Genomic DNA, 23,982 nt, shown 5'->3' with positions numbered 1-23,982 from the left:
CCTCCTGCTTCCCAAACAGCCAGGTCCCTACTGCTCTCTGTCCAGAGCAGCCACCAGTTCTCCTTCTCCCTTCAGGAGCATAAGAACATAAGAATGGCCGTACTGGGTCAGACTAAAGGTCCATCTAGCCCAGTATCCTGTCTGCCCACAGTGGCCAGCACCAGGTGCCCCAGAGAGGGTGGACCGAAGACAATGATCAAGCGATTTGTCTCCTGCCATCCCTCTCCAGCCTCTGACAGACAGAGGCCAAGGACACCATTTTATCCCCTGGCTAATAGCCTTTTATGGACCTAACCTCCAGGAAATTATCTAGCTTCTCTTTAAACTCTATTATAGTCCTAGCCTTCACAGCCTCCTCTGGCAAGGAGTTCCACAGGTTGACTACACTCTGTGTAATCTTTCTTTATATATCCTCTAACTGGGGCCTCGTTAACCAGAGCTGCCTCGGCTGGAGATTTGCTCTCCGCCCTTGCCCAGGGCTGGGGTTTTGCCCTTAAAGGGCCAATGCAGGAGAAGCCCCCTGTCCCAGTCTCCCACAGGGGCTGGGCGTGTGTCTTTGTCTCTTGACCTTATGCCCCTCAAAAGGACCAGGTGTGTACACATGTCCATGGGGGCTGACAGCGTCTGCAGGGCCCCAGGTAAGTTGTAGGGAGGGCCCAGCTCTGAGCTGCGGACAGGGGCAGGCCTCAGGCAGAAGGGGGGAGCAGCCCTGAGAGCTGTGTGCTGCTCCAGTGGTGACTGAATGGGCATGGTGCTCCAGCCTTCATTGGGGCCTTTGTATCCCCAGGCCCTGGGCCAATTCGCCCCTTGGCCTGGCATGTGTCTTGGTCTCTGGATCCTGTTCCCCTCACAGGGCCTGGACACTTGTCTTCACCTGTGGCCCCAATGCACTCCCAGCCAGGGAGTGTGTGGGGCCTGAGACAAAGCCCCCTGTGCTCCAGGTCAGCCCCTTGTGTGCAGCCTCAACTCACCCTCCTCCACCTCTGCCCCTCAGTGGCTAGTAAAAGGAGCAGTAAGACTCCAGCTCCTAGGCAACATTGAAGTAGGAGTAGGAGCTTGTGGGTACACGCCCTTGGCCAGAAGGGGCGCACTAGAAAGGGTGAGTCCTCTACAGTGACCTTGATCAATCATGTCTCCCGAGCCTCAGTTTACCCAGCTGTAGCACAGGGATGTAGTGAGGGGGATTTTCCTGTACCAGGGCCTCTGAAAAGCCTTTAGTGGAAGGTGCTGCCCAGTGTGAGGAGAGTCACTGAGGAGAACGACTGATCTGTGATGCCCCAGACAGGGTTTGTGTCTCCCCTCAGGCGTCTGTGCCCAGGTCTGTGTGGGAACTATTGACCCATCCCTCCTGGGCATTTCCAAGGGAGCAGCCCTATGGGAAAGTAGGCAAAATCCGGGATTTCTTTCTAAGCAAATATCATTTTAAAATACACACAAATGCACAGAGCCGGCAATTCCTCCCTGACTCAGCCAAGAGCCCAGGGGTTCTCCTCCCCTGTTGGGAAGGGCTGTAACAGGGCAGCTGCCCTGTACTGGCCCCTTTAAGAGCCAAACCCCAGCCGGGAGCAGGCCCGGGGAGTTCAGCCCAGCTGGGAGGCGTTGGCCAATTAAGGCCCAGCTGGGGGCTATAAAAGGGAAGGGCTGCTTCAGCCAAGGCAGTGTGAGCCTGGCTGCTGAGGGAGCAGGATGCTCTCTGGAGCTAGGGCAGGGCTAGAGAGTCAGGCTGGGCCAGGGTGCTCGGACAGCCCCCCAGCCAGCCTGCTAGGCCTACGGTGAGGCCTGCCGGAGAGACACCAGACCCCCAGAAGGGGGGCTCAGAGCGAGTGACTTGGGCACTGCCGGAGGGCAGTGTGGCGAAGAGAGCAACGTGACCGGAAGATTCCAGAGGGGAAACGCTATGTGAGCGGAGGCCGGTGCGGGCGGAATGGACTGATCCCGGGGACAGACGACGGACCCCCGCTACGGTGGTGAGTGACCCCCTCACAAGGGCCTTAATTGCTGTTGACTCTTGAAGCTGGAGAAAGAGCAGAGAAGTGCAGTCAGGCTCCTCTCCAGCCTGTTACTAGTGAGATGCTGCCTGTCCCGCAAGGCAGAGCGACCCCCCCTGGGACAGCCCAGAGCTGGGTTATAACCAGTGCCCAGCCCTGTGCTGGCTCCTGGCGCAGGACTCTGCTGCAGGTGCTGGGCTGAGAGAGGTGGGGACGCGGCTGCCTGAGGGGGCTTCCAGGGAAGACACGTCCCGCTCAGCACTCACAGGTACTGTCTCTTCGTGAGGGGTTCCCCTGCCCCACAGACCCAGTGCACGGCCATTCAGCATCCCAGGGCCCTTGCATTAGGAGATGTTTCCTCCAGTTTCATGGGTCAAAATGTCCCTCATTTCAGTGCACCCCAGCCCCGAAGTGGCCGCACTGCAGTGGCCCAGGGGCTCTGTCAGGATGAAAGGTGCCGGTAGAAGTACAGGACAATGCCCAGCTCGCAGGTCCTGGCCCGGACTTTGCTCAGGCCCCAGTGAGGCCCAGCTCCCCTGGACTGGAACCGAGCAAAGATCTGAGAAGCCACCGTGTGTTAGTGCCCAGAAGCGTTTCCCTCCTGCTCCTGAACCTCAGAGCTCTGGCTGTGAATTGGTGGATTGGGGGTGGGGGCTTTTCCTTAATGTTTCTCTGCTGGAAAGCATGGAAGTGGATGGGCTCCTCTCTGGAACAATGGTGTCAGAGGCTCCCAGGCAGTACCCACCCTTGGCTCTGGGCAGTCCCTGGGAGGACCCCTTCTTGGCGACCCACACTCACCCCGCCTCTCCACCTCCTGGTCAAGACATATTTTCTCCCACCTTCATTCAAGCAGCCGGCTGGACTGCTATGCCCGAACATTTCAAAAGAAGGAAAAGAAAAAAGGGAAACGGCTCAGCCAGAAGCGGATCCGCAGCGTTGGATGTTTCACTCCCGACAGTTGAAGCTGGGAAACTGTGTAAGCAGCTAAAACTGAAGGTGTCAGGCAGCCTGACCCAAAGATGGTTGGCTGCTCTTGGGAAGCCCATTCAGCAAACCTCTTCTTTGTAATAATGTCTGTGGCAAGGAGTTCCACAGGCCACGTATGGAGAATGTAAAAACTTAGCTTTTCTTGTTTTCAATGTTCAAACATGCAATGGAATTAAATGTTCCCTTTTTGCGTGTTATGAGAGACGGTGAATAGAAATGCCTGATTACTTTCTTTAGTGCTGGATTCATAGAGCTGAAAATCAGGAGGGACAATTAGATCATTAAATCTGACCTGTTCCGTAACACAGGTCATTACATGTCACCCACTTACTTGCATATTAAGTCCCATGTCCCGTGTGTCACTAAGGCCTGCTTTGTACCAGGATTTTGTGGGGCAGAAGCAGAGATGTGAGAGGGCACCATGAGTGTCAGGTGATCTGACCCCCGCCAAAGACGGAGAATGTGTTGAATCTGCACCCTCCCAGACAGATGTCTGTCCCCTTCCGTTCGCACACCCCCAGTGAAGGGCCTCATTCCATGAGGTTTAACGGTTAATTCGAACTAAGGGGTTTATCTCGGAATCGCGCTTCTCTGCCACGTGTAGATGCGAGCAGCTATTCCGGGCTAGTCAGTTTCTAAAATGGCGCCCGCAAGGGAACATGCTAATGAAGAGCGGGATATTTAAATGCCGCGCTTCATTTGCAATTTCGGTTGCCCTCATTAGCCTCTCTAGTTCGAACTAGGAGGCTAGTGTAGATGTACCCTCAGAGTTGTCCGTTATGATGACTACATGCTGGAATTGCCCCACACAGCACTCTAGTCTGTGGGTCGGGCCTGCAGTCCCTGTTCAGAGAGGGTAACTTCTCATTGGACAGTATTAAAACATTTTGTTGGCATGGGCTCAGCTCACCAAATGTGGTAGATCTACAGGTTTGCTTGCTCTCACGTCTCATTGTAACATCTCTGCCGATGTTAGGGTCGTCCTCAGCTGTTATCTGCAGTGTCTGTCTGTTTGCTTCCAGATCATTCATGAAAACATTAACTAGCGTCAGCCTAAACTGATCCCTGGAGATCCCACTACAAACAGCCCGGTTTGCTGACCGTGGTGCATTGAGAATGGCTTTCTGAGATAGGTCGGTATCACATCTATTGATCCACGTCATGTGTGAGCTACTGAAATTGTAGAGTGCTCGTGTCTTTATCTGAATATTTTCCCCTACTAAATCAAATGGCTCAGAGAAATTAAAGGTTATTACATCCGTGTGGTTCCCATGATCAACCAAACATTTTCTCTCATTAATGGAGGAAATTAGTTTATTTCCAAACACCTGTTTTCCAGAAACCATACTATCGTCTGGCATTAATTACACCCCTAGACTTTTTCTAGACAATCCCATATCATCCTTTTCCATTGTTCTCTAACCGTGTCAAATCCCCTTTTTTTACCTTTTCCTTTATTTTCCACTAATCTACATTTGAAAGAGACCTGTCCTGTATTTGCTTTGTTTTGCTTTTTCAGCTTGGCTGCTTCCTGACTGTGGACTTCTGATGCTGATTGCGATTCATTGCTCACTTCACAACATCAAAGGTTCTACAGTAGATGTTGTTTAACACCATCCTTGAAACATTTGCTTTCTCCCTTTAAAAACTGGAGTATTTTCTCCCTTTAGGAACTAGTGTGTTTTTTCTAGGATTTTAAAGTGCTACATTGTCCTGCATTTTGCTTCAACTACCCCAGACTAACACGGCTACATTTCTATCACTTTTTTTTCTTAAAATACTTAACTAAAAGATTTGCCTGAAATTGCTCCAGTCCTTAACTCAGATCTGTTTTGTTTCTCTTCATGTAAGGCCTTGTTCCAGGGTGGGCGTGAGGGGTTCAGTTTGCAGGCTGCCCCGGGGAAGAGAGGGCAACCCCAGACCTCTCTCACCTCCGTAGCATGAGGTTAGGTCAAAAGCCCCTGCCCATGGCCGCTGCAGTGGGCACAGCCGGGAAAGAGATGCACGTCCCCCGTCTGAGGGACCGATGGACACAGCGGCAAACAGACACACAAGCAGACAGACTTCCTGAAATACAGAGTAGGTAGCTGTCCCTTTCTCAACCCTGGACCCCTGAGGGCCCCATGGGGTTAGAGCTGCCCCGGGTTCCCAGCTCTTGCCACTTGCTGCCCCCTTCTGCTAACATTCTACCACGTTACTGTTCTTTCTACCAGCCCCCTTCCTTTCCATTTGGTGAGAAACAATCCAATTCTAGGTACATCCGAGTAACCTGGCACAACCAAACCCCGACCTTGTCTGAAGTGATGAGAAGAGGAAGCTGCATACCAAGTTTGGTAGCCCTAGCTCTTACCAATGAAGTGGACTTCTGAACAAAGGGACTCACAGACAGACAGAAAGATGCACATTTCTAAAATATGCCATCCGATAACCCACATTATGTGGTCCTTAACTAAGCCAAGCATGGATTTTTCCCTGATATCTTTAATGTCCCTGATCAGTTTTAAACACTTCCGATTTGTAGTGATGGATGTCTCGTCTCCTTTTCTCCAGTTTGCTAAATATCGCTCTGTCCCCCATAATTGTTGCTCTCCCTTTGCCACTGAGTTAGGATTTGAGCCCAAATTGCCCACTTTCTCAACTCTGGAATCATTGCTTTGTAGCAGTGAACAAACTCCTCCTAAAGCTCTCCCATGTTCATTCCCATTTTTCTGTCTCACGTTTCCTCCCCAAAACTTTTGCTCATAATTTGTCTCAGTTTTGTGGAATTAGCCTTTGTCAAGCACTGTCGATAGCTAGTCCTAGTCAGGAAATCTTTGCTGTTTCTCCTTTTGTGTGAAATCAGCTCCATTGTTTTCTTCTTTACCACGTGCTCCCTTGTGTGTTTCATCTCTGAACTAACCAGTTCCAGACTTTCCTCCCAGCCCCTTAGAACAGCTCCCCCCAACTCCCCCATTCCCACGGCCTGTCTCAGAAATGTCTTTTCTGTCTGCTGTGTCCTGCCCAGCAACTGGGCGACCAGACCTGAGGGTGTGGTCAGAGCAGGCTTTTTTCCATCTCATTCCGTACGTGTCCAACCATGGTCTGTGTTTTGGCCAGGGCTGCAAAGAGCAGGCGACCCCTGGGTGTTGCTCTCAGCAAGGGCCAGGTCTTTCCCTGGGGTGTAGTTCCTGTTGGTGCCTATCGAGGTTTCTCACAAACTGATGTATGGAGATGACTGACACGGGGACACCGCTGGCATCCGGAGGGTCGGTTGCTCATAATTCATTTCTCTGCATAAGGAAAGTGTGTGTGTGTGTGTGTGTGTGTGTGTGTGCGCGCCAATCTGCTCTGCCCCCGAGAACAGCCACCAGGAGTGCATGTGGGGTCTCATATTGTCATTGTCTATCCCTCCAGGTATTTGTATTGCGACCAGCATTGCAAGCTGTGGAGATATCCACAGAATCACGGGAATGTGCGGCACATGCGGGAGACACCGTTCTGCCTCAGGGTTGGACACCTTCTCCCCTGCTCCATGGCAGATTCCAGCTCAGCCAACTTCACCAACCCCTCCACCTTCATCCTCCTGGGCATGCCTGGTCTAGAGGCAGCCCATGTCTGGATCTCCATCCCCTTCTGCACTATGTACACCATCACCATCTTAGGGAACATCACCATTCTGATCATAGTGAAGACAGAGCCGAGCCTCCATGAGCCCATGTACTATTTCCTCTGCATGCTGGCCATCACCGACCTGGTCCTGTCCACATCCACCCTGCCCAAAATGCTGAGCATCTTCTGGTTCAATTCCCGGGAGATCGATTTCAGTGCCTGCCTCACCCAGCTGTACTTCGTTCACTGCTTCTCAGCAATTGAGTCTGGACTTTTTGTGGCCATGGCTTTGGATCGCTACGTGGCCATCTGCCATCCCCTGAGACATTCCACCATCCTGACAAATGCTGTGGTGCCCAAGATCGGCCCGGTTGCTGTGCTGCGAGGTGCCATACTTGCATTGCCCTATCCCTTCCTGGCCAGGCAGTGGCCGTATTGTAGAACCAACATCATCCCCTACACGCACTGCGAGCACATGGCCGTGGTGAGCCTGGCCTGCGCCGACATCCGTGTCAGTAGCTACTACGGCCTCTTTACACTAATCTGTAGGATTGGTCTCGATGTGTTTTTTATTGCTCTGTCCTACACCCAGATCCTCAGGGCCATCTTCCGACTGCCCACCAAGGATGCCCGGCTCAAGACTTTTGGGACCTGCAGCTCCCACCTCTGTGTCATCTTGGCCTTTTACATCCCAACTCTCTTCTCTTCCCTCATGGTCCGTTTTGCCCACAATTTGCCCCTTAATTTCCATGTTTTCTTTGCAAACATGTACCTCCTGCTGCCCCCCATGCTAAACCCCGTTATCTATGGGGTGAGGACTCAACAGATCCGGGCCAGGCTGCTCCAGCTACTTCCTCGTAAAGGGCCTAAGGTTTTCTCCTGAAGCTCTGGCTCTCAGACCAAGCCCCATGTAACTCTGGCGGGTGACATGTTGCTGGGCCCTCTTCCCTGGATCACTTACGAGCCAGCCAAAGACAAATTAAATCCTTTCCTGGCTTTATTGTGCTTCCTGAGTGTGACATTCTGGTGAATCTGTCTGTGTACCGCTCCATCAGACGTCGATTTCCCCCTTTCTTATTGTATTTGTCATTGCAACTGACACCCAAGGCCCTTCCTCCCCCTGCTCCTAAGACCCCACCTTTACTGCAAATCTTCCTGTGAAGCCTACAGAACATTTTTGCCTCCCCTCCCCTCCCCTCATTGCCTCCCACTCTCGTTTGCTCCCCCTGTCACTCTGCGGATCAGCTGGTGACTGGTGGGTCCCCCTCAGGGGACACCAGGCATTGAGGTGCAGCGGAGCCCTCAGACTCACCAGCTTGGGCTCCCTCTTGCACAGCGAGACAACAAGCTGTGGAGCCCTCCGAGCTGCACTCACACCGACATCTGCAGGCCGGGACCCCCACAGCTCGTGGCCCTCTTTTGGGCAACTGGTGGCCCTGACCCCCATGCCAGCACCTTTGCTCTGGCCACAAACTGGCTCTGCTCCTCTGACACCAGCACACGGCCAATATCCGTAACTTCAGGCAGAACCATGATATGTGCATATAGACAGGCGCTCGTCTGCCTTTCCCGGCCTCACTCGCCTCTCAGAGACCCAGCGTGTCTGCGTCTCGTGGGCACATTCCACACACAAGGGCGGGGTGTGGGTCTCCCCCATGGGGCAGACTCCTCACCACGGCGGCGCCAGCGGGTTGCTCTGGGAATTAGCTGGTTGGCTCACTGGATGCCTCCCTCTCCCTGGTGTCTCTTTCACCACGGCATCCCCTCCAGGACACAGCCCTCTGGCAGCGCCCATGCCAATGTCTGAGCCCCCCTTCCCGGGGGGGGTGTTTATCCTGCTTGTTCTCCAGGTCCTCCCCTCCCCAGGGTGCCCTGTTCTCCTCCCAGGGAACACCCAGTTCCCCTGCCCCCACCTTGCCTCAGTGACCCACGGCCAGTCTCCATCTAGCCTCTGCCTCAGGGCAAACTGCAGCCTGTCATGGCCACTCATCACTGGCCAAGGGGGGTGGACCTGCTACCTTTGCCCACATGGCTGCTTCAGGCCCTGCAGCCTGGGAGTTTGCTTGGCCAGAGATGCCCAGCCCTGCCTGCCTTCCCCAGTCCTGCTCTACCTCCAGGAAGCCGCCTGCTTCCCAAGCACCCAGGTGCCTACTGCTCTGTCCAGAGCAGCCGTGAGTTCTCCCCTCCATCCAGGAGCCCTTTTTTATACAGCCCCCAGCTGGGCCCTCCTTAGCCAGAGCTGCCTCAGCTGGGGCTTGCTCAGGGCTGGGATTTTGCCCTTAAAGGGCCAGCGCAGGGCAATCGCTCTGTCTCAGTCTCCCACAGGAAATAGGAATAGGAGCTTGTGGGTACATGCCCTTGGCCAGAAGGGACCTTGACCAATCATGTCTCTTGAGCCTCAGTTTACCCAGCTGTAGCATAGGGATGTAGTGAGGGGGATTTTCCTGTACCAGGGCCTCTGAAAAGCCTTTAGTGGAAGGTGCAGCCCAGTGTGAGGAGAATCACTGAGGAGAACGACTGATCTGTGATGCCCCAGACAGGGTTTGTGTCTCCCCTCAGGCGTCTGTGCCCAGGTCTGTGTGGGGACTATTGACCCGTCCCTCCTGGGCACTTCCAAGGGAGCAGCCCTATGGGAAAGTAGGCAAAATCCGGGGATTTCTTTCTAATCAAAGATCATTTTAAAATACACACAAATGCACAGAGCCGGCAATTCCTCCCTGAGTCAGTCCAGAGCCCAGGGGTTCTCTTCCCCCCTTGGGAAGGGCCTTAATTGCTGTTGACTCCTGAAGCTGGAGAAAGAGCAGAGAAGTGCAGTCAGGCTCCTCTCCAGCCTGTTTGCATCCAGATGGTGCCTCTCCCGCAAGGCAGAGCAAACCCTCCTGGGACGGCCCAGAGCTGGGTTATAACCAGTGCCCAGCCCTGTGCCGGCTCTCGGCGCGGGACACTGCTGCAGACGCTGGGCTGAGAGAGGTGGGGACGCGGCTGCCTGAGGGGGTTCCCAGGGAGGACACATCCCTCTCAGCACTCACAGGTACCGTCTCTTCCTGAGGGGCTCCCCTGCCCCACAGACCCAGTGCCATGTGGGTATGATGGGATAGAGTTGATGGGGGGGTCTTCTCTTCTCTGCCCGGCCATTCAGCATCCCAGGGCCCTTGCATTAGGGGATGAGTTTCCTCCAGTTTCATGGGTCAAAATGTCCCTCATTTCAGTGCACCCCAGCCCAGCCCGGCTGATGCCTCCGGCTCCGAAGTGGCCACACTGAAGTGGCCCAGGGGCTCTGTCGGGTTGAAAGGTGCCTGTAGAAGTACAGGACAATGCCCAGCTCGCAGGTCCTGGCCTGGACTTTGCTCAGGCCCCAGTGAGGCCCAGCTCCCCTGGACTGGAACCAACCATAGATCTGAGAAGTCACTGTGTGTTAGTGCCCAGAAATGTTCCCCTCCTGCTCCTGAACCTCAGGACTCTGGCTGTGAATCAGCAGGTTGAGGGTGTGGGAGTGTTACCTGAGGCTTCTCTGCTGGAAAGCAGCTTAGTGTCATCTGCAAACTTGCTGAGGGTGCAATCCTTCCTTTTATCTAGCTCATTAGTAAATATGTTGAACAAAATCGGTCCTAGAACCGATCCTTGGGGCACTCCGCTTCAAAGCGACCACAAACCAGACATCGAGCCATTGATCACTACATGTTGGGCCCAACCTTCTAGCCGTCTTTCTATCCACCTGACAGTCCACTTATCCCATCCAGACTGCCTTCCTTCAACCAGTCGGCTGAACTGTTCTTCATGAACCTTTCAAAACAACAACAACAAAACCCTATTTGCCAGAAGCCACTAAAATCGAAGGTATCAGAGAGTCTCAATAAAAGATGGTTGGCTGGCACATTTGTGAATCCCATTTAATTGCAATAATTATTGTGGCAAGGAGCGCCGCAGGCCAAATATGGAAATTATAAGACATCTTCTTTTCTTATTATTAGATGTTCAAACATTTCACCTAGTTATTCCCATATTAAGTCCTGTGACCTGTGTGTCACTAAGGCCCAGTTTATACCAGGATTGTGGTGTAGAATCGTAAATATGAGAGGGCGCCACAAATATCAGGTAATCTAATCCCAGGCAAAGAGAGAATGTGTTGAATCTGCACCCTCCCAAACCGATGGCTGCCCCCTTCCTTCCGAACACCTCCAGTGAAGGGCCTCCCCAACCTCTTGAAGCATCTAAAGCCGCTGGTTCTGCTCTCTGAGTCAAGTGCGAAGAACTTTCCCTCCTGTCTTCTTGTAACCTTTCAGAAGCCTTCGAGGGAGTAATCGAGTTTGTCTGTACAGGATAAACTTAAAAAACCCACAAATAGTCTGGTAGAACTTTAGAGACTAACAAAACACAGGTGGTATCATGAGCTTTCATGGGCACAGCCCACTTCTTCAGATGACCCGAGTTTTTCTGGTACTTGAAGACCCGTGTCATGTTCCCCTTCAAACCTAAACACACCTGGGTCCTTCAGCTCGCATAAACAGCTTACATTCTGTCCCTGGGAACATCTGGATGCCTTCTCTCGTGACCCTTTCCTGTTTCCCTCCATTCAGCAGTGACTGAAATCGGACACAGTACAATAACTCCTCATTTAACGTTGCTGCGATGTTCCTGAAAAACATATGACTTAAAGCAAAATCATGTTCAGTGACCCCAATTCCCCTGTAAGAAATCATGGAAATAGGAGCCTTAGGTTACCAGGAATTTTTTTCTAGGAGACAAAGGACAGTAGGTACCAAATAAGATTTTAACAATTTTAATCAATTTGTTAGCGTGCCCAGCAGAGATGGCTGGGAAGCTGGGTGGAGGCGGTGGCGTAAGAGGCTGGGATAGTTTCCAGGGACCGTCTGGCTGCTCAGTGCTGAACTAGCACTTGGCTGAGTTGTTAACATGGCCCCGCAATCTAGAGGCAGTGTGGCTGGGGGCAGGAGGGAGGACACACAAGAGACACACGGCCGTGGCTGCAGGGGAACCTGAACGTGGTGGTGAACTTGCATCATCCCGCCGGAGCGCCCCCTCTCCTCCGGACTGAGCGTGCATGGCAGCACAGTGCGGTGTTTCCACAGTACCAAGGGGTGTTTGCATAAGAGAGAGACATGCGCACTGGGTGTGAGAGATGGACGGAGACGTGCACCCTGTGTGTGTGTGTCATTCTGTGTGTCTCTGTGTGCATATCTGCATTTGCGAGAGGCAGCAAGAGATGTGCATTGCCTCTTTAAGTATGTGAGCCCCACTATAAGTATACTGCCCTTTTAGCCAGTTCAGATTGTGATATCCCGGGGCAAGGAGTGGTTGGCTAGATTGGGGGAGGGGGAACAAGCTGTTATGAACTGCCATCTTCCCCACCCTTCCCCCCCACAGCAAGCAGGGGGCTCCCAGGTGTAGCTCTGGGCCAGTAGGGGAGGGGCTTCCAGGGAACTCAGAGGAGTTGATGGGGGCTGCTGGTCCACCTTTTTCCCAACCCTCCACCCCCCAAGGACAAGAATTGTGTCCACAAGGAAGCACCAGGCAGAGTGAGAGGAAACAGGCATCCGGGCCAGTCAGCAAAGGCTGCTACGTTCAGGACATCGGTGTATTCCCATCACTTAGCTAGGCGTGGAGATATAAACCAAAGAATCAGACCCACACGTCCGCCTGTGAAGGGGTCATTGCTCACACTGACCGTCTGAGGCCTTGTGCTTTGGCCGAGCAGCGGGGCAGCCATAGGCTGGGCAGGGTATGCTCACATCCTCCCATTCCCAGCCAGCCGCACCGAGATCAGGTGATATCAGGCGGTACAGAAGCTGAGTCAAGCTAACCCCTCCAGATACAGGACAGATCCCAGAACAAAAGAAAACTTAGTGTGATTTGTGTCCGGCAGGAGCTCACTGATCCCTAGTTCTAGAGATGTAGTCGTGCGAGTCTGGTCTGGCATCATCCTGTCTTTTGTTTTATCCCTAGTTGTGGTTGTGGGACCCTCATCGCATTGTTATTTTTCCTTTATCGCCCCCACTTTTCTATTGTTAAGCTGGATGTTCTCTCTCTGGCTCTTTGTTTGTTTGTTTGCTGTATGATTAATTTCGCTAGGTGTAAATGGATTAGAATGGAGAGAGGTAACCACTACACTACTGGGACTGATTAGTAACATTTCAGTAAAACAGCTGGTGAGGGTCGAGCTGGGCAGAATTCCAATTTTACTCTATAAACTGAGGCTTAAGAGGAAATGAAGGAGGCAGGAAACTGGAATCACATTTGCTTGGAGCCAACCACAAGACACATCGCAGTGTCGGCGCTTTGGGCGTCTGGTCTGGTTGCTCTCCTCTTCTGCACCCTCCAGTTTTCCAACGGCCCTTTTGAAATATGGACCCCAGAAATAAACAGTCAGTTTCACCACTGTCCAGTGAAACCCTTCCACTCACAACACTCCTGTCCATGCCTAGGTTCCTTTGGCCACAGCAGCACACGGACAGATCCCACGGAGTTGTTGTCAGTTGTGAGTTTTGCTGTTTACTACTCAGAGTTCTGCTACTCCACCATACAGCACTCTGGTGTGTGGGTCAGACCTGCAGTCCCTGTTCAGAGAGGGAAACTTCTCATTGGTCCGTATTAAAACATTTTGTTGGCATGGGCTCAGCTTATCAAATGTGGCAAATCAACAGGTTTGCCTGCTCTCACATCTCGCTGTAACTGCTCTGCCGTTATCTGCAGCGTCTTTCTGTTTGCTTCCAGATCATTCATGAAAACATTAACTAGCATCAGTCTAAACTGCTCCCTGCAGATCCTACTACGAACAGCCCTGGTCACTCTCCGTGGTGCATTGAGAATGGCTTTCTGAGACAGGTCGGTATAACTTCCATTTTATAAAATCCCTGGATCCAATTCGTGTGTGTGCTACTGAAATTGTAGAGTGCTCGTGTCTTCATGTGAATGTTTTCCCCTACTAAATCAAATGGCTCAGAGAAATTAAAGGTTATTACTTCTGTTGGTTCCCATGATCAACCAAACATTTACTCTCATTAAAGGAGGAAATTAGTTTATTTCATGACAACTATTTTCCAAAAAACATATTGTTGTCTGGCACGAATTATATTCCTTGACATTTTGTTAACTAATTCCGTACCATTTTTTTCATTCTTTCCTAAGTTTGTCCAAGCCTTTTAAAAAATGTTTTCTTTATTTTCTACTAATTTACATTTAAAAGAGACCTGCCCTGCATTTTCTTTTTCTTTTTCTTTTTCTTATGCTGCTTCCTGATTGTGGACTTCTGGTTCTGAATGTGATTCACTGCTCACTTCATAACTCTGGTGTTCCAAAGTCAAAGTTGCTACAGTAGATGCTGTTTAACACTATCCTTGAAACATTTGCTTTCTCCCTCCAGGAACTGGTGACTTTTTTTTTCTAGGATTTCCTTTTTTCCCTTAATATACTTAACGGCTATGTCTACACTGGCATGATTTTCCGGAAATGCTTTTAACGGAAAAGTTTTCTGTTAAAAGCATTTTCGGAAAAGTGCGTCTAGATTGGAAGGACGCTTTTCCGGAAAAGCACTTTTTGAGGAAAAGCACCCGTGGCCAATCTAGACGCGCTTTTCTGCAAAAAAGCCCCGATGGTCATTTTTGCGATCGGGGCTTTTTTGCGGAAAACACTACTGTGCTGTCTACACTGGCCCTTTTCCGGAACAGTTTTCCGGAAAAAGACTTTTGTCCGAACAGGAGCAGCATAGTTTTTCCAGAAGAGCACTGATGATTTTACATTAGATCATCAGTGCTTTTCTGGAAATTCAAGGGGCCAATGTAGACAGCTGGCAAGTTTTTCCGGAAAAGCAGCTGATTTTCCGGAATAACTTGCCAGTGTAGACACAGCCAACTAGAATATTTACCCGACATTTCTTGAGTCCTTAACTCAAATATTTTTTTTTCATTTAAACCATTGCTGTGGGGGTGAGGCTGGAGATGAGGGGTGCAGGATGCAGGCTGCCCTGGGGAGAGGGACAGCCTGAGCCTTCTCTTACTATAGCATCTTGAGGTATGGGGGAAAGCACCTGTACATGGTCGCTGCAGCTGGAGAAAGGTTGAATGTCCCCTGGTTGGGCAACAGACAGACACACAGAAAATCAGTAACACAAACAGACAAACTTTCTGAAATGTGTAGTCGGTAGCTGTCACTTTCTGCATTCCGGTCTCCTCCTGGCACACTGGGGGTATAGCTGTCCTGCCTTCCCATCTCTGTCTCCTTGCTGCCCCCTTCTGGTCAGTCTACTGTATAACTGTCCCTTCTACAAGACACCCCCCTTTCTATTTTAGGAGAAACAACTGGATGCAGAAACAGACGGACTGAAATATGAACATTTCTAAATTATACAATAAAATAACGTCTTTTCTGTGACTCTGAACGAAGCCAAGCATGGATTTTTCTCTGAAATCATTAACATCCTTCATCATTTTAAAATGCTTCCAATTTTAAGTGATTCCCATCTATTTTCCTTTTCTCCCACGGGCCGTATATTGCTCCTTCCCCTGTAATTGTTGCCATCCCCTTGCCACTGAATTGGGATTTTAGCCAAAATGGCCTTCTTCCTTGACTCTGGAATCATGGCTTTGTAGATACCCAACAAACTCTTCCTAAAGCTCTCCCAAGGGTCGTTCCCGTTTTTCTGTCTCACTTTTCCTCCCCCTGAAATGTGCTGATAATTTGTCTCAGCTTTGGGGAATTAGCCCTTTTCCAGCACTGTCAACAGATGTTACTGGTTCCAAAATATTTTCTCTTTCTCCTTTTGTGTGTCATCAGCTCCATTATTTTCTTCTCCTCTATCATATGCTCTCTTGTGTTTTGAATCTGCACCAAACAGCTCCAGACTTTCCTGTCTGTCCACGTATGGCAGCTTCCCCATTCTCAAAACCTGCCCTAGAAATACCTTTTCTATCTGCTGTATCCTGCACAGCGACTGGGCGACCAGACCCGAGGGCGTGGCTAGAGCAGGTTATTCTCCATCTCATTCCGTATGTGTCCAACCATGGTCTGTACTTTGGACACAGCTGCAAAGAGCAGCTGACCCCCTCGTGTTGCTTTCAACGAGGACCGAGTCTTTCCCCGAGGTGTATTTCCTGTCGATGCCTCTTAAGGTTTCTCACAAAATGATGTATGAAATTACTGACCCAGGGACACCGCTGGCATGTGGAGGGTCAGTTGTTCATACTTCATTTCTCTGAATAAAGCAAAATGTTGGTTTTCAGTATGTGAAGGGCAATGAATCTGTCAGCCATGACAACAGCCTCCATCAGTCTCACATTAACATTTTCTGTTCCTGCAGGCATTTGAAATGCTTCAATCACTCTAAATCCTGGGCTCATCCATAAAATCAGTGAAACATACAGCGCATGCAGGAGAGACTGTTCTGCATCAGAGTTGGACACCTTCTCCCCTTCTCCATGCCAGATTCCAACACAACCCACTTCACCAACCCCTCCACCTTCATCCTGCAGGGCATCCCTGGATTGGAGGCAGCCCATGTCTGGATCTCCATCCCCTTCTGTGCCATGTACATCTTATCCATCTTGGGGAACGTCACCATCCTGTTCATAGTGAAGAGGGAGCCGAGCCTCCATGAGCCCATGTACTATTTCCTCTGCATGCTGGCCATCACCGACCTAGTCCTGTGTACATCCACCATTCCCAAATTGCTCAGCATCTTCTGGTTCAACTCTAGGGAGATCGGTTTCAGTGCCTGCCTCACCCAGCTGTACTTTGTTCATACTTTCTCAGTGATTGAGTCTGGGATCTATGTGGCCATGGCGTTTGATCGCTACGTGGCCATTTGTGATCCCCTGCGACATTCCACCATCCTGACAAACAATGTTGTGGCCAAGATCGGCCTGGCCGTGGTGCTGCGAGGTGCCGTACTTGCACTGCCCTATCCCTTCCTGGTCAGGCAGTGGCCGTATTGCAGAACCAACATCATCCCCCACACACACTGTGAGCACATGGCCGTGGTGAAACTGGCCTGTGCTGACATCCGTGTCAGTACTTACTACGGCCTCTTTGCACTAATCTCTAGGATCACTTTTGATGTGCTTTTTATTGCCCTGTCCTACACCCAGATCCTCAGGGCCATCTTCCACCTCCCCACGAAGGATGCCCGGCTCAAGACTTTTGGGACTTGCAGCTCCCACCTCTGTGTCATCTTGACCTTTTACATCCCAACTCTCTTCTATTCCTTCACATCCCGGTTTGGGCACAATTTGCCCCTTCATTTCCATGTTCTCATTGCCAATGTTTACCTTCTGGTGCCCCCCATGGTAAACCCCATCATTTATGGGGTGAGGACCAAACAGATCCGGGAAAGTCTGATCCGGCTGTTTCCACATAAAGGGACTAAAGTTCTTTCCTAGGGCGTTGGCTCTCAGACCATGCCCCGTGCAGGGCTAGGGGGAGTGCTGGGGTGCTGGGCCCTCTTCCCTGAATCATGGATGAGCCAGTCAAAGTGAGAGTTTTTTGTGATGACCTTGCTGTGCATTCTGATTGTGATACACAGGGGAATCAGTTTGTCTACACTGCAAAGTTAATTCAGAATAACAGCCGTTATTCCGAATTAACTTCCATAGCATCTACACAAGCAAACCACTATATCAAATTAAATTTGATATAGCAGGGCACTTAATTCGAGTTTGGTAAACCTCATTCTATGAGGAGTAACACGAAACTCGAATTAGATAATTCAGAATAAGTGCTGGGTAGACACTTAGTCCCAATTAGCTGGCCTCCAACCTTCCCAGTTTCCCCTGGGGGCCACTCTGGGCAAAACCAGGAACACTCTTCTCCCTCCCACCAGCCCCAGAGCCCTTAAAGGGGCAGACTCTGGCAACAGTGCCTGTGCCAGCTCCAAGCCACTGGCAGCCAACCCTCCACTGCACCCCAGGAGCAGTCTTCCAGCTCCCAGGAGACTGCCTGGTCCAGGGCGGAGATCATGGTGGACCATACTCAGGTTTGGGGGAGTGCCCCCAACATCCATGATCTCTGCACTGGACAGAGGAATGCAGCCGTCTACAGCAGGATAACTGCCAGCCTGGCTACCAAAGGCCACATGTGAACCCAGGAGAAGTTTGCATGAAAATCATATTTGTCCTGCAAGATCCCCAACCCTGAGCTTCTCCTCCCCCTTCCTCCCTTTGCATCCCCCTTCCAGCTCCCTCCTTCCAGGTGTCCCCTTCCCCTGGCTCACCCTCATTCCCACCCTCATTCTTTATTTCGGTCAATAAAGAAAGTTTGTTTTTGGCAAGAAATGTGCTTTTATTTGCTATGAAGAAAGGGGGCTAGGGAGGAGTAAGTGGAAGGACATGAGGGAGGAATGAGGCACAAGTGCCCAGTGGGGCACACCAGGGAGGCTCTTAGTGCTCCTCAGGGTGGAAGCTCTCCCGCAGGGTCTCCTGGATACTGACAGCCCCCCAGTGGACCTCTGGGATGGCAGCCTGCAGAAAGTGCAGCCAGGCTCGCAGCAACGCATCCACGAGAAGCACCAGAGTGCCCAGGAGCAACTCTGACTCCATGGTGCTGAGTGCTGTGGTGTCCCGAGTGAGGGCAACCAGAGCACAAAGAGACATAAATGCTTTGCTGTCCCTCAGCGAGGCAGGCAAGCAAGCAGGGACACCTGAGAACTGGCTTCCCCAGGGGTGAGGGGATGTGTCCCTTTAAGCACAGGCGTCAGGCAGCAGCCACACACAGACACTCCTGACCTGATGCCCTGCCTGACCTGGTTCTGGCTGGTCTTAAATCCAAAATGCTAATTAGAGCTGCATTTTGTGTGTAGATGCGTTAATTCAAATTAACTATTTTGAATTAAGATAACTCAAATTAACGCAGTAGTGTAGACATACCCTTTGTGAACAATCTGTTAACTCATATGTTTGCCCCCTTTCTAATTGTATTTGTCATTGTAACTGACACCCAAGGCCCCTCCCCTCCCTCTCCTCTTCTCCCAAGGCCCCGCCTCTGCTCCAAGTCCTCCCTTGCGGTCCCAACCACTTCTATGCCTTCCCCCCATGGTTTCCCACGCTCGTTTGCTCCTTTGCTCCCCCTGTCACTCTGTGGATCATCTGGTGGCTGGTGGGCCTTGGGGGACACCTGCGATTGAGGTGCAGCGGAGCCCTCAGACTCACTATCCTGGATTCCCTCTTGCACAGTGACACGACGAGCTGTGGAGCCCTCTTAGCTGCACTCACATGAACGTCCGTGGGCGGGAACACCCCCTCCCCCAGCTGTGTTCATAAATACTGTGGCTAGCCAGCTCAGAAGCCAGTGTTGGGAGGCTACAGGGAAAATATTCTTGGCTCCTCAGGCTAAGCTCTCCCATCTTGCTCTGGTGAAAACCCAGCCAGTACAAATGTATTACCCAGCCCACCATTGCTACAAAGGACAGAGAACATACACCAGCTCTACCTCCAGTTTGAAACAGCCTTCGTTGCCCTGGTAGATGATTTATGCTGGGATATGGACAAGGGGAGTGCATCCCTGTTGATTCTCCTAGACCTCTCAGCGGCTTTTGATACCATTGACCATGATATCCTTCTGGGACGCCTTGTGGAGTTGGGAATTGGAGGCACTGTTCTGGTCCAACCTGTCGGGATGCTTTCAGAAGGTGGAGCTAGGGGGCTGCTATTCGACCCCGTGGCGATTGTGCTATGCGGTCCCGCAAGGTTCCATCTTGTCCCCTATGCTGTTTAATATCTACATGAAGCCGCTGGGCGAGGTCATAAGGAGTTTTGGAGGACGGTGCCATCAATATGCAAAGGACACCCAACTCTATTTCCCTGTGACATTAGAACCAGGTGTGGCAGTGACTGATCTAACTCGGTGTCTGGAGACAGTGATGGTTTGGATGAAGTCAAATAAGCTGAAGTTGAACCCAGATAAGACTGAGGTTCTGTGGATCAGGAGGCCATCTGTGTGTGAATGTGGCATGGCACCTGTTCTAGGAGGGGTTACTCTCCCCTGAAAAAACAGGTACGCTTGGGAGTCCACCTGGACCCTTTTTCAACATTTGAAAATCAGATTTCTTTGGTGGCCAAGAGTGCCTTTGGGCAACTTGTTTGATCCGCCAGCTGCGACCCGTACTGAACAAGCATGACTTGGCCACAGTGATCCATGCTCTTGTTACATCCCAACTGGATTACTGTCATGCACTTTATGTGGGGCTGCCTCTAAAGAGCCTTCGGAATCTTCAACTGGTCCAGAATGCGGCTGTTCGAGTTTTAACTAACACTCGTTATATGGAGCACATTATTCCAGGGCTTCGGCAGCTGCACTGGCTTCCGGTATGTTTCTGGACACAATTTAAGGTTTTAGTTATGACCTATAAAGCCTTAAATGGGTGGGGTCAAGGGTATCTGAAGGACCGTCTTCTCCCATATGAACCTGCCCAGGGATTGAGGTCAGCTGGTGAAGTTTTGCTCCATGTTCCCCCAAGTGTGGAGATAAGATTAACATCTATGCAGAACAGGGCATTCCCAGCTTTTGCTCCTAGATTGTGGAATTCTCTTCCTCGGGATATTCGCATGGCGCCAACGCTAGTGTTGTTTCGGCGTCAGGCTAAAGCCACCTTTTTTATTCGTGCTTTTATTAAAGTTTGAGTCTGTATGTGTGTGATCCTCCTCTCAAAGGCTGTGTCTAGACTGGCCAGTTTTTCTGGAAAATCAGCTGCTTTTCCGGAAAAACTTGCCAGCTGTCTACACTGGCTGCTTGAATTTCCGCAAAAGCACTGACTTCGTACTGTAAGAAATCAGTGCTTTTTGCGGAAATACTTTGCTGCTCCCGTTTGGGAAAAAGTCCCTTTTGTGCAAAACTTTTGCGCAAAAGGGGGCCAGTGTAGACAGCTGAGATTTGTTTTGCGCAAAAAAGCCCCGATTGCGAAAATGGCTATCGGGGCTTTTTTTCGGAAAAGCGCGTCTAGATTAGAATCATAGAATCATAGAGCTGGAAGAGACTCAGAAGGTCATCAAGTCCAGCCCCCTGCTCTAGGCAGGACCAATTCCAACTAAATCAACCCGGCCAGGGCTTTGTCAAGCCGAGACTTAAACACCTCTAGGGATGGAGACTCCACTACTTCTCTAGGTAACCCATCCCAGTGCTTCACCACCCTCAAGTGCTTTTGTGGAAAAGCGTCCGTGCCAAGCTAGACTCTCTTTTCTGAAAATGCTTTTAATGGAAAACTTTTCCGTTAAAAGCATTTCCGGAAAATAATGCCAGTCTAGACTTAGCCAATATGTTTTTAGCTGGTTATGTCCCTCTGAGGTCTCATATTTTAAATTTTTAAATTTTTATATATATTTGTATTATTTGTTGTTGTTCTTGTAAGCCGCCTTGAATATTTTAAATAGAAAGGCAGGATAAAAATAAATAAATAAATAAATAAATATTTTGTAAGTTACAACTTTGACTGCACCTCTTAACCCAAGGTGCAAGGATCACATCCTTCTAGGACAGGGAAATCCCACTGCAGGGAATGGGTATTTCAGGGAAACCCCCAAAATGGAGAGGGGAACTTTTGCATGGGTATAACCCTGAGTTTGGGAAGCAGCACCACAGTGGACTGGCCAATACACAATCTCCCCTTACATCCTTATTCCTCCTAACTCTGGCATAGTAACACCCCCGAAGATGGCAAACTGAGATCCCTCCTGAGGGGACGCTGAGGGGGAAGGAACTAGCCACATGTGAAAGTTGAGAGAAGAGGTGAAAGACATGCTAGCATTGAACAAACCTCATGGTCCACTCAGAAAGTGAGGTAGAGACTTTGGGGGCAGATCTACTCTAGGGCTACGTCTACACTGGCAGCTTCTTGCGCAAGAACTCTTTTGCGGAAGAGTTCCTGTGCAAAAACTCTACCACAAGAGAGTGTCTACACTGCCATGTGCTTTTGCACAAGAGTGTCCATGGCAGTGTGGACGCTCTCTTGCACAAGAAAGAGCTGATGGCTATTTTAATCATAGGGGCTTCTTGTGCAAAAAATTCATGTTACCTGTCTACACTGCTCTCTTCTGGCAGAGCTTTTGCGCAAGAGGGCTTATTGTTCATGGGGAGAGGAATAACTCTTCCAGAAGAAGCCCTGTTTTACAACGCTTTACTGTAAATTTACTTCTGGAAGAACACTCGTGCAGTGTAGCTGGCAAGTTTTTGCGTAAGAATGGCTGTTCTTCCGCAAGAAGCTGCCAGTGTAGACATAGCCTAGACCTGGGAGGTCAGTTTAAGGTACACAACTCCTGCAGTGCCACCCACATCAGTTTTCCTTAAGCCTAGTCTTGCTGACCACACAGCAGAGACCAATGGAAACAAATGATTCTATTGGCTTCCATTGCTCCTCACAACTGCAAGTGTACAGATGCTGGCTGGAGCTGCCCTCAGTGTTTGGTTTATGGGTCTATACTATTGCTGGACTGAGGAACCAAGGAGGAAAAGGGACATTGCCCAACCTGCTTGGGGTGGGACTGTTGCTCATGGTTTCGGTTATGAACTCTGTGGTATTTTCCCAAATTACTGCCAAGTTACTTCCCTCCCTTTTATTAAGAGTTTCTTTTCTATAATAAAGAATTCGATACCGATGATAAACCCTGTGAAAATGTGGAACATGTCTGAGTCTGGAAAAGGTTTTGTGATCATGTAGTAGTACATAAGAAACTCCACTAACACCTGAACACTGGCTCAAATCTTGTCACAGCAGGGGACCCACAAGAAAGCTGCTCTGCTCTGTGGCAGGGTGAACAGAGACACGCCACTTCACAGCACAGAGGAGTAGCCGTGTTGAGTTATCACCTGCTGGAGGAGCACAATGGTTGACAATACTGCACAGACACAAAGAGGGGCTTTCTAACGACCCAGAGCAGGGGCACTTGCTGAGTTGTGAGATCACTAGGCTGATCCATGCAGCATTCCAAGGTACACAGAATGTTACAATAACACAAGGGGATAACCCTACAACGTTTTGCAACACTTGAATGCTGGTTTGGAATACAAAAGAGAAGTCTGCTCTGGGATGGGTGCTGGTGCATTGTCCTCTCCACATTGAGGGAGGGATGGGATGGGTAATACATTGCACTGGGCAGTCTTCCAACCAAGGCATGACAACACCGCTTTGGGGTCCTAGGCTCAGGCATTGCACACAACTGGCTGCAGCCACTGTATTGCCGGTTGATGACTGGCTAGGGAAAACCTTCCTGTGCCCCAGCGGATAGTGTCCTTGGTTGTGTTAGCGCATCTTCTGGAACAGACTGCTGGTCACAGCCTCGGTGTGAGAGGGAGCCAGAGACACTGCCAAAGGCTTTAGCTGCACCCTAGCTCCAGGTTACTCTCCAGGCAAATGCCTCACAACTACCCAATACACAGGCATCACTGGAGCTCGAATCAATTTCATTCTTGTCCTGGGCTCAGTTACTCCCAGGGGGACTGAGGTTACAGCAGAGAAGTCAGGACTCTGGTGTTCTCTTGGTCACTGTCTGTGACATTGGCCACGTCACGTCTCCTGCGCCTCTCTTTACCGATCTGTGTACCGAGATGTTCACTGGGACTTTCCTTTGCTAGGGGATTTGTAGATCCGTCAGAAAGTGTCCCTGTTCCCATCTATCCTCAGTCATCTGTCTGGAGACCTGTGTGGATACGATCTTCCCTTCCATCCTGGGCACTTACAGGGTATCACACACTAGGGAGATGTGGATATTATCACTCGTTTTCTTGCTAATCAACTATAATTGTTAAACACAGAGATATTCCCAGAGCAGCCAATTCCTCCCTGCTCAGCCCAGAGATTCTCCTCTCCTTCTGGGAAGGGCCCTTGATTGCTGTTTACTTCTAAACACGGATAAATAACAGAGAAGCTCAGACAGGCTTGTCTCCAGCCTGGTTACCATCAGATGCCACTTCTCCCTCCGATGCTGAGGAACCGAAGAAGCATTTCAAAGCTGCATCATAAACGGTTGACATCACAGTGTCGGCTCTCGGCGTGGGATGCTGCTGCAGATGCTGTCGTGAGCACAGCTCCCTCAGGAAAATTGCCAGGGAAGACACGTCCCTCTCAGAACTCACAGGTACCAGCTCTGGCTGATGGGCTCCCCTGCCCCACAGAGCTAGGGCCGCTTGGGCAAGATGGGATTGACAATCTGGGGCGGTTTCCTTTCTGCACAGCCATTAAACATCCCAGAGCCCACGCCAAACACAATGATCTAGTATCAATTACCCGAATGTCCCCCTTTCTTGCACCCCTGCCTCCCCTCCTCAGGCTCATGGCCTCCATCCCTGGGTGGCTGCATGTCCGTGACAGAGTGGATCCTTCGGGGTGAAAACGTTTAGAATACGTATGATACAAATTCTGAGACTCGGGTCTCACGGAGGCAAATGTCCCCTTGGAGCAAAAACTGATTAAAGCCCTTAGGAG

General features: G+C 50.6%; 2 protein-coding genes and 1 long non-coding RNA gene across 3 annotated transcripts; all 3 read left to right on the top strand.

Moving 5' to 3' along the window:
- Positions 1–1,700: 1,700 nt before the first annotated feature.
- On the top strand, positions 1,701–4,643 carry LOC142827780 (uncharacterized). Its single transcript, XR_012902533.1, has 3 exons — positions 1,701–1,967; positions 3,998–4,108; positions 4,495–4,643. It is a non-coding gene; the product is annotated as an uncharacterized LOC142827780 (long non-coding RNA).
- A 1,733-nt stretch (positions 4,644–6,376) lies between these two features.
- Positions 6,377–7,446, top strand: LOC102450633 (olfactory receptor 52R1-like). The gene has a single exon (XM_006123596.2). It carries the CDS (start codon positions 6,436–6,438, stop codon positions 7,444–7,446), a length of 1,011 nt encoding a protein of 336 aa, XP_006123658.2. The 5' UTR covers positions 6,377–6,435.
- An 8,497-nt stretch (positions 7,447–15,943) lies between these two features.
- LOC102450413 (olfactory receptor 52E4-like) lies at positions 15,944–16,954 on the top strand. The gene has a single exon (XM_006123595.4). The coding sequence runs from the start codon at positions 15,944–15,946 to the stop codon at positions 16,952–16,954; it is 1,011 nt and encodes a 336-aa protein (XP_006123657.3).
- Positions 16,955–23,982: the final 7,028 nt, after the last annotated feature.

This window comes from Pelodiscus sinensis, chromosome 1 (assembly GCF_049634645.1).
Source record: "Pelodiscus sinensis isolate JC-2024 chromosome 1, ASM4963464v1, whole genome shotgun sequence".
In the NCBI taxonomy this organism is placed as follows: Eukaryota; Metazoa; Chordata; order Testudines; family Trionychidae; genus Pelodiscus; species Pelodiscus sinensis.
The sequence above is the reverse complement of the archived record's forward strand: the minus strand, read 5'-3'. Positions and strand labels throughout refer to the sequence as shown.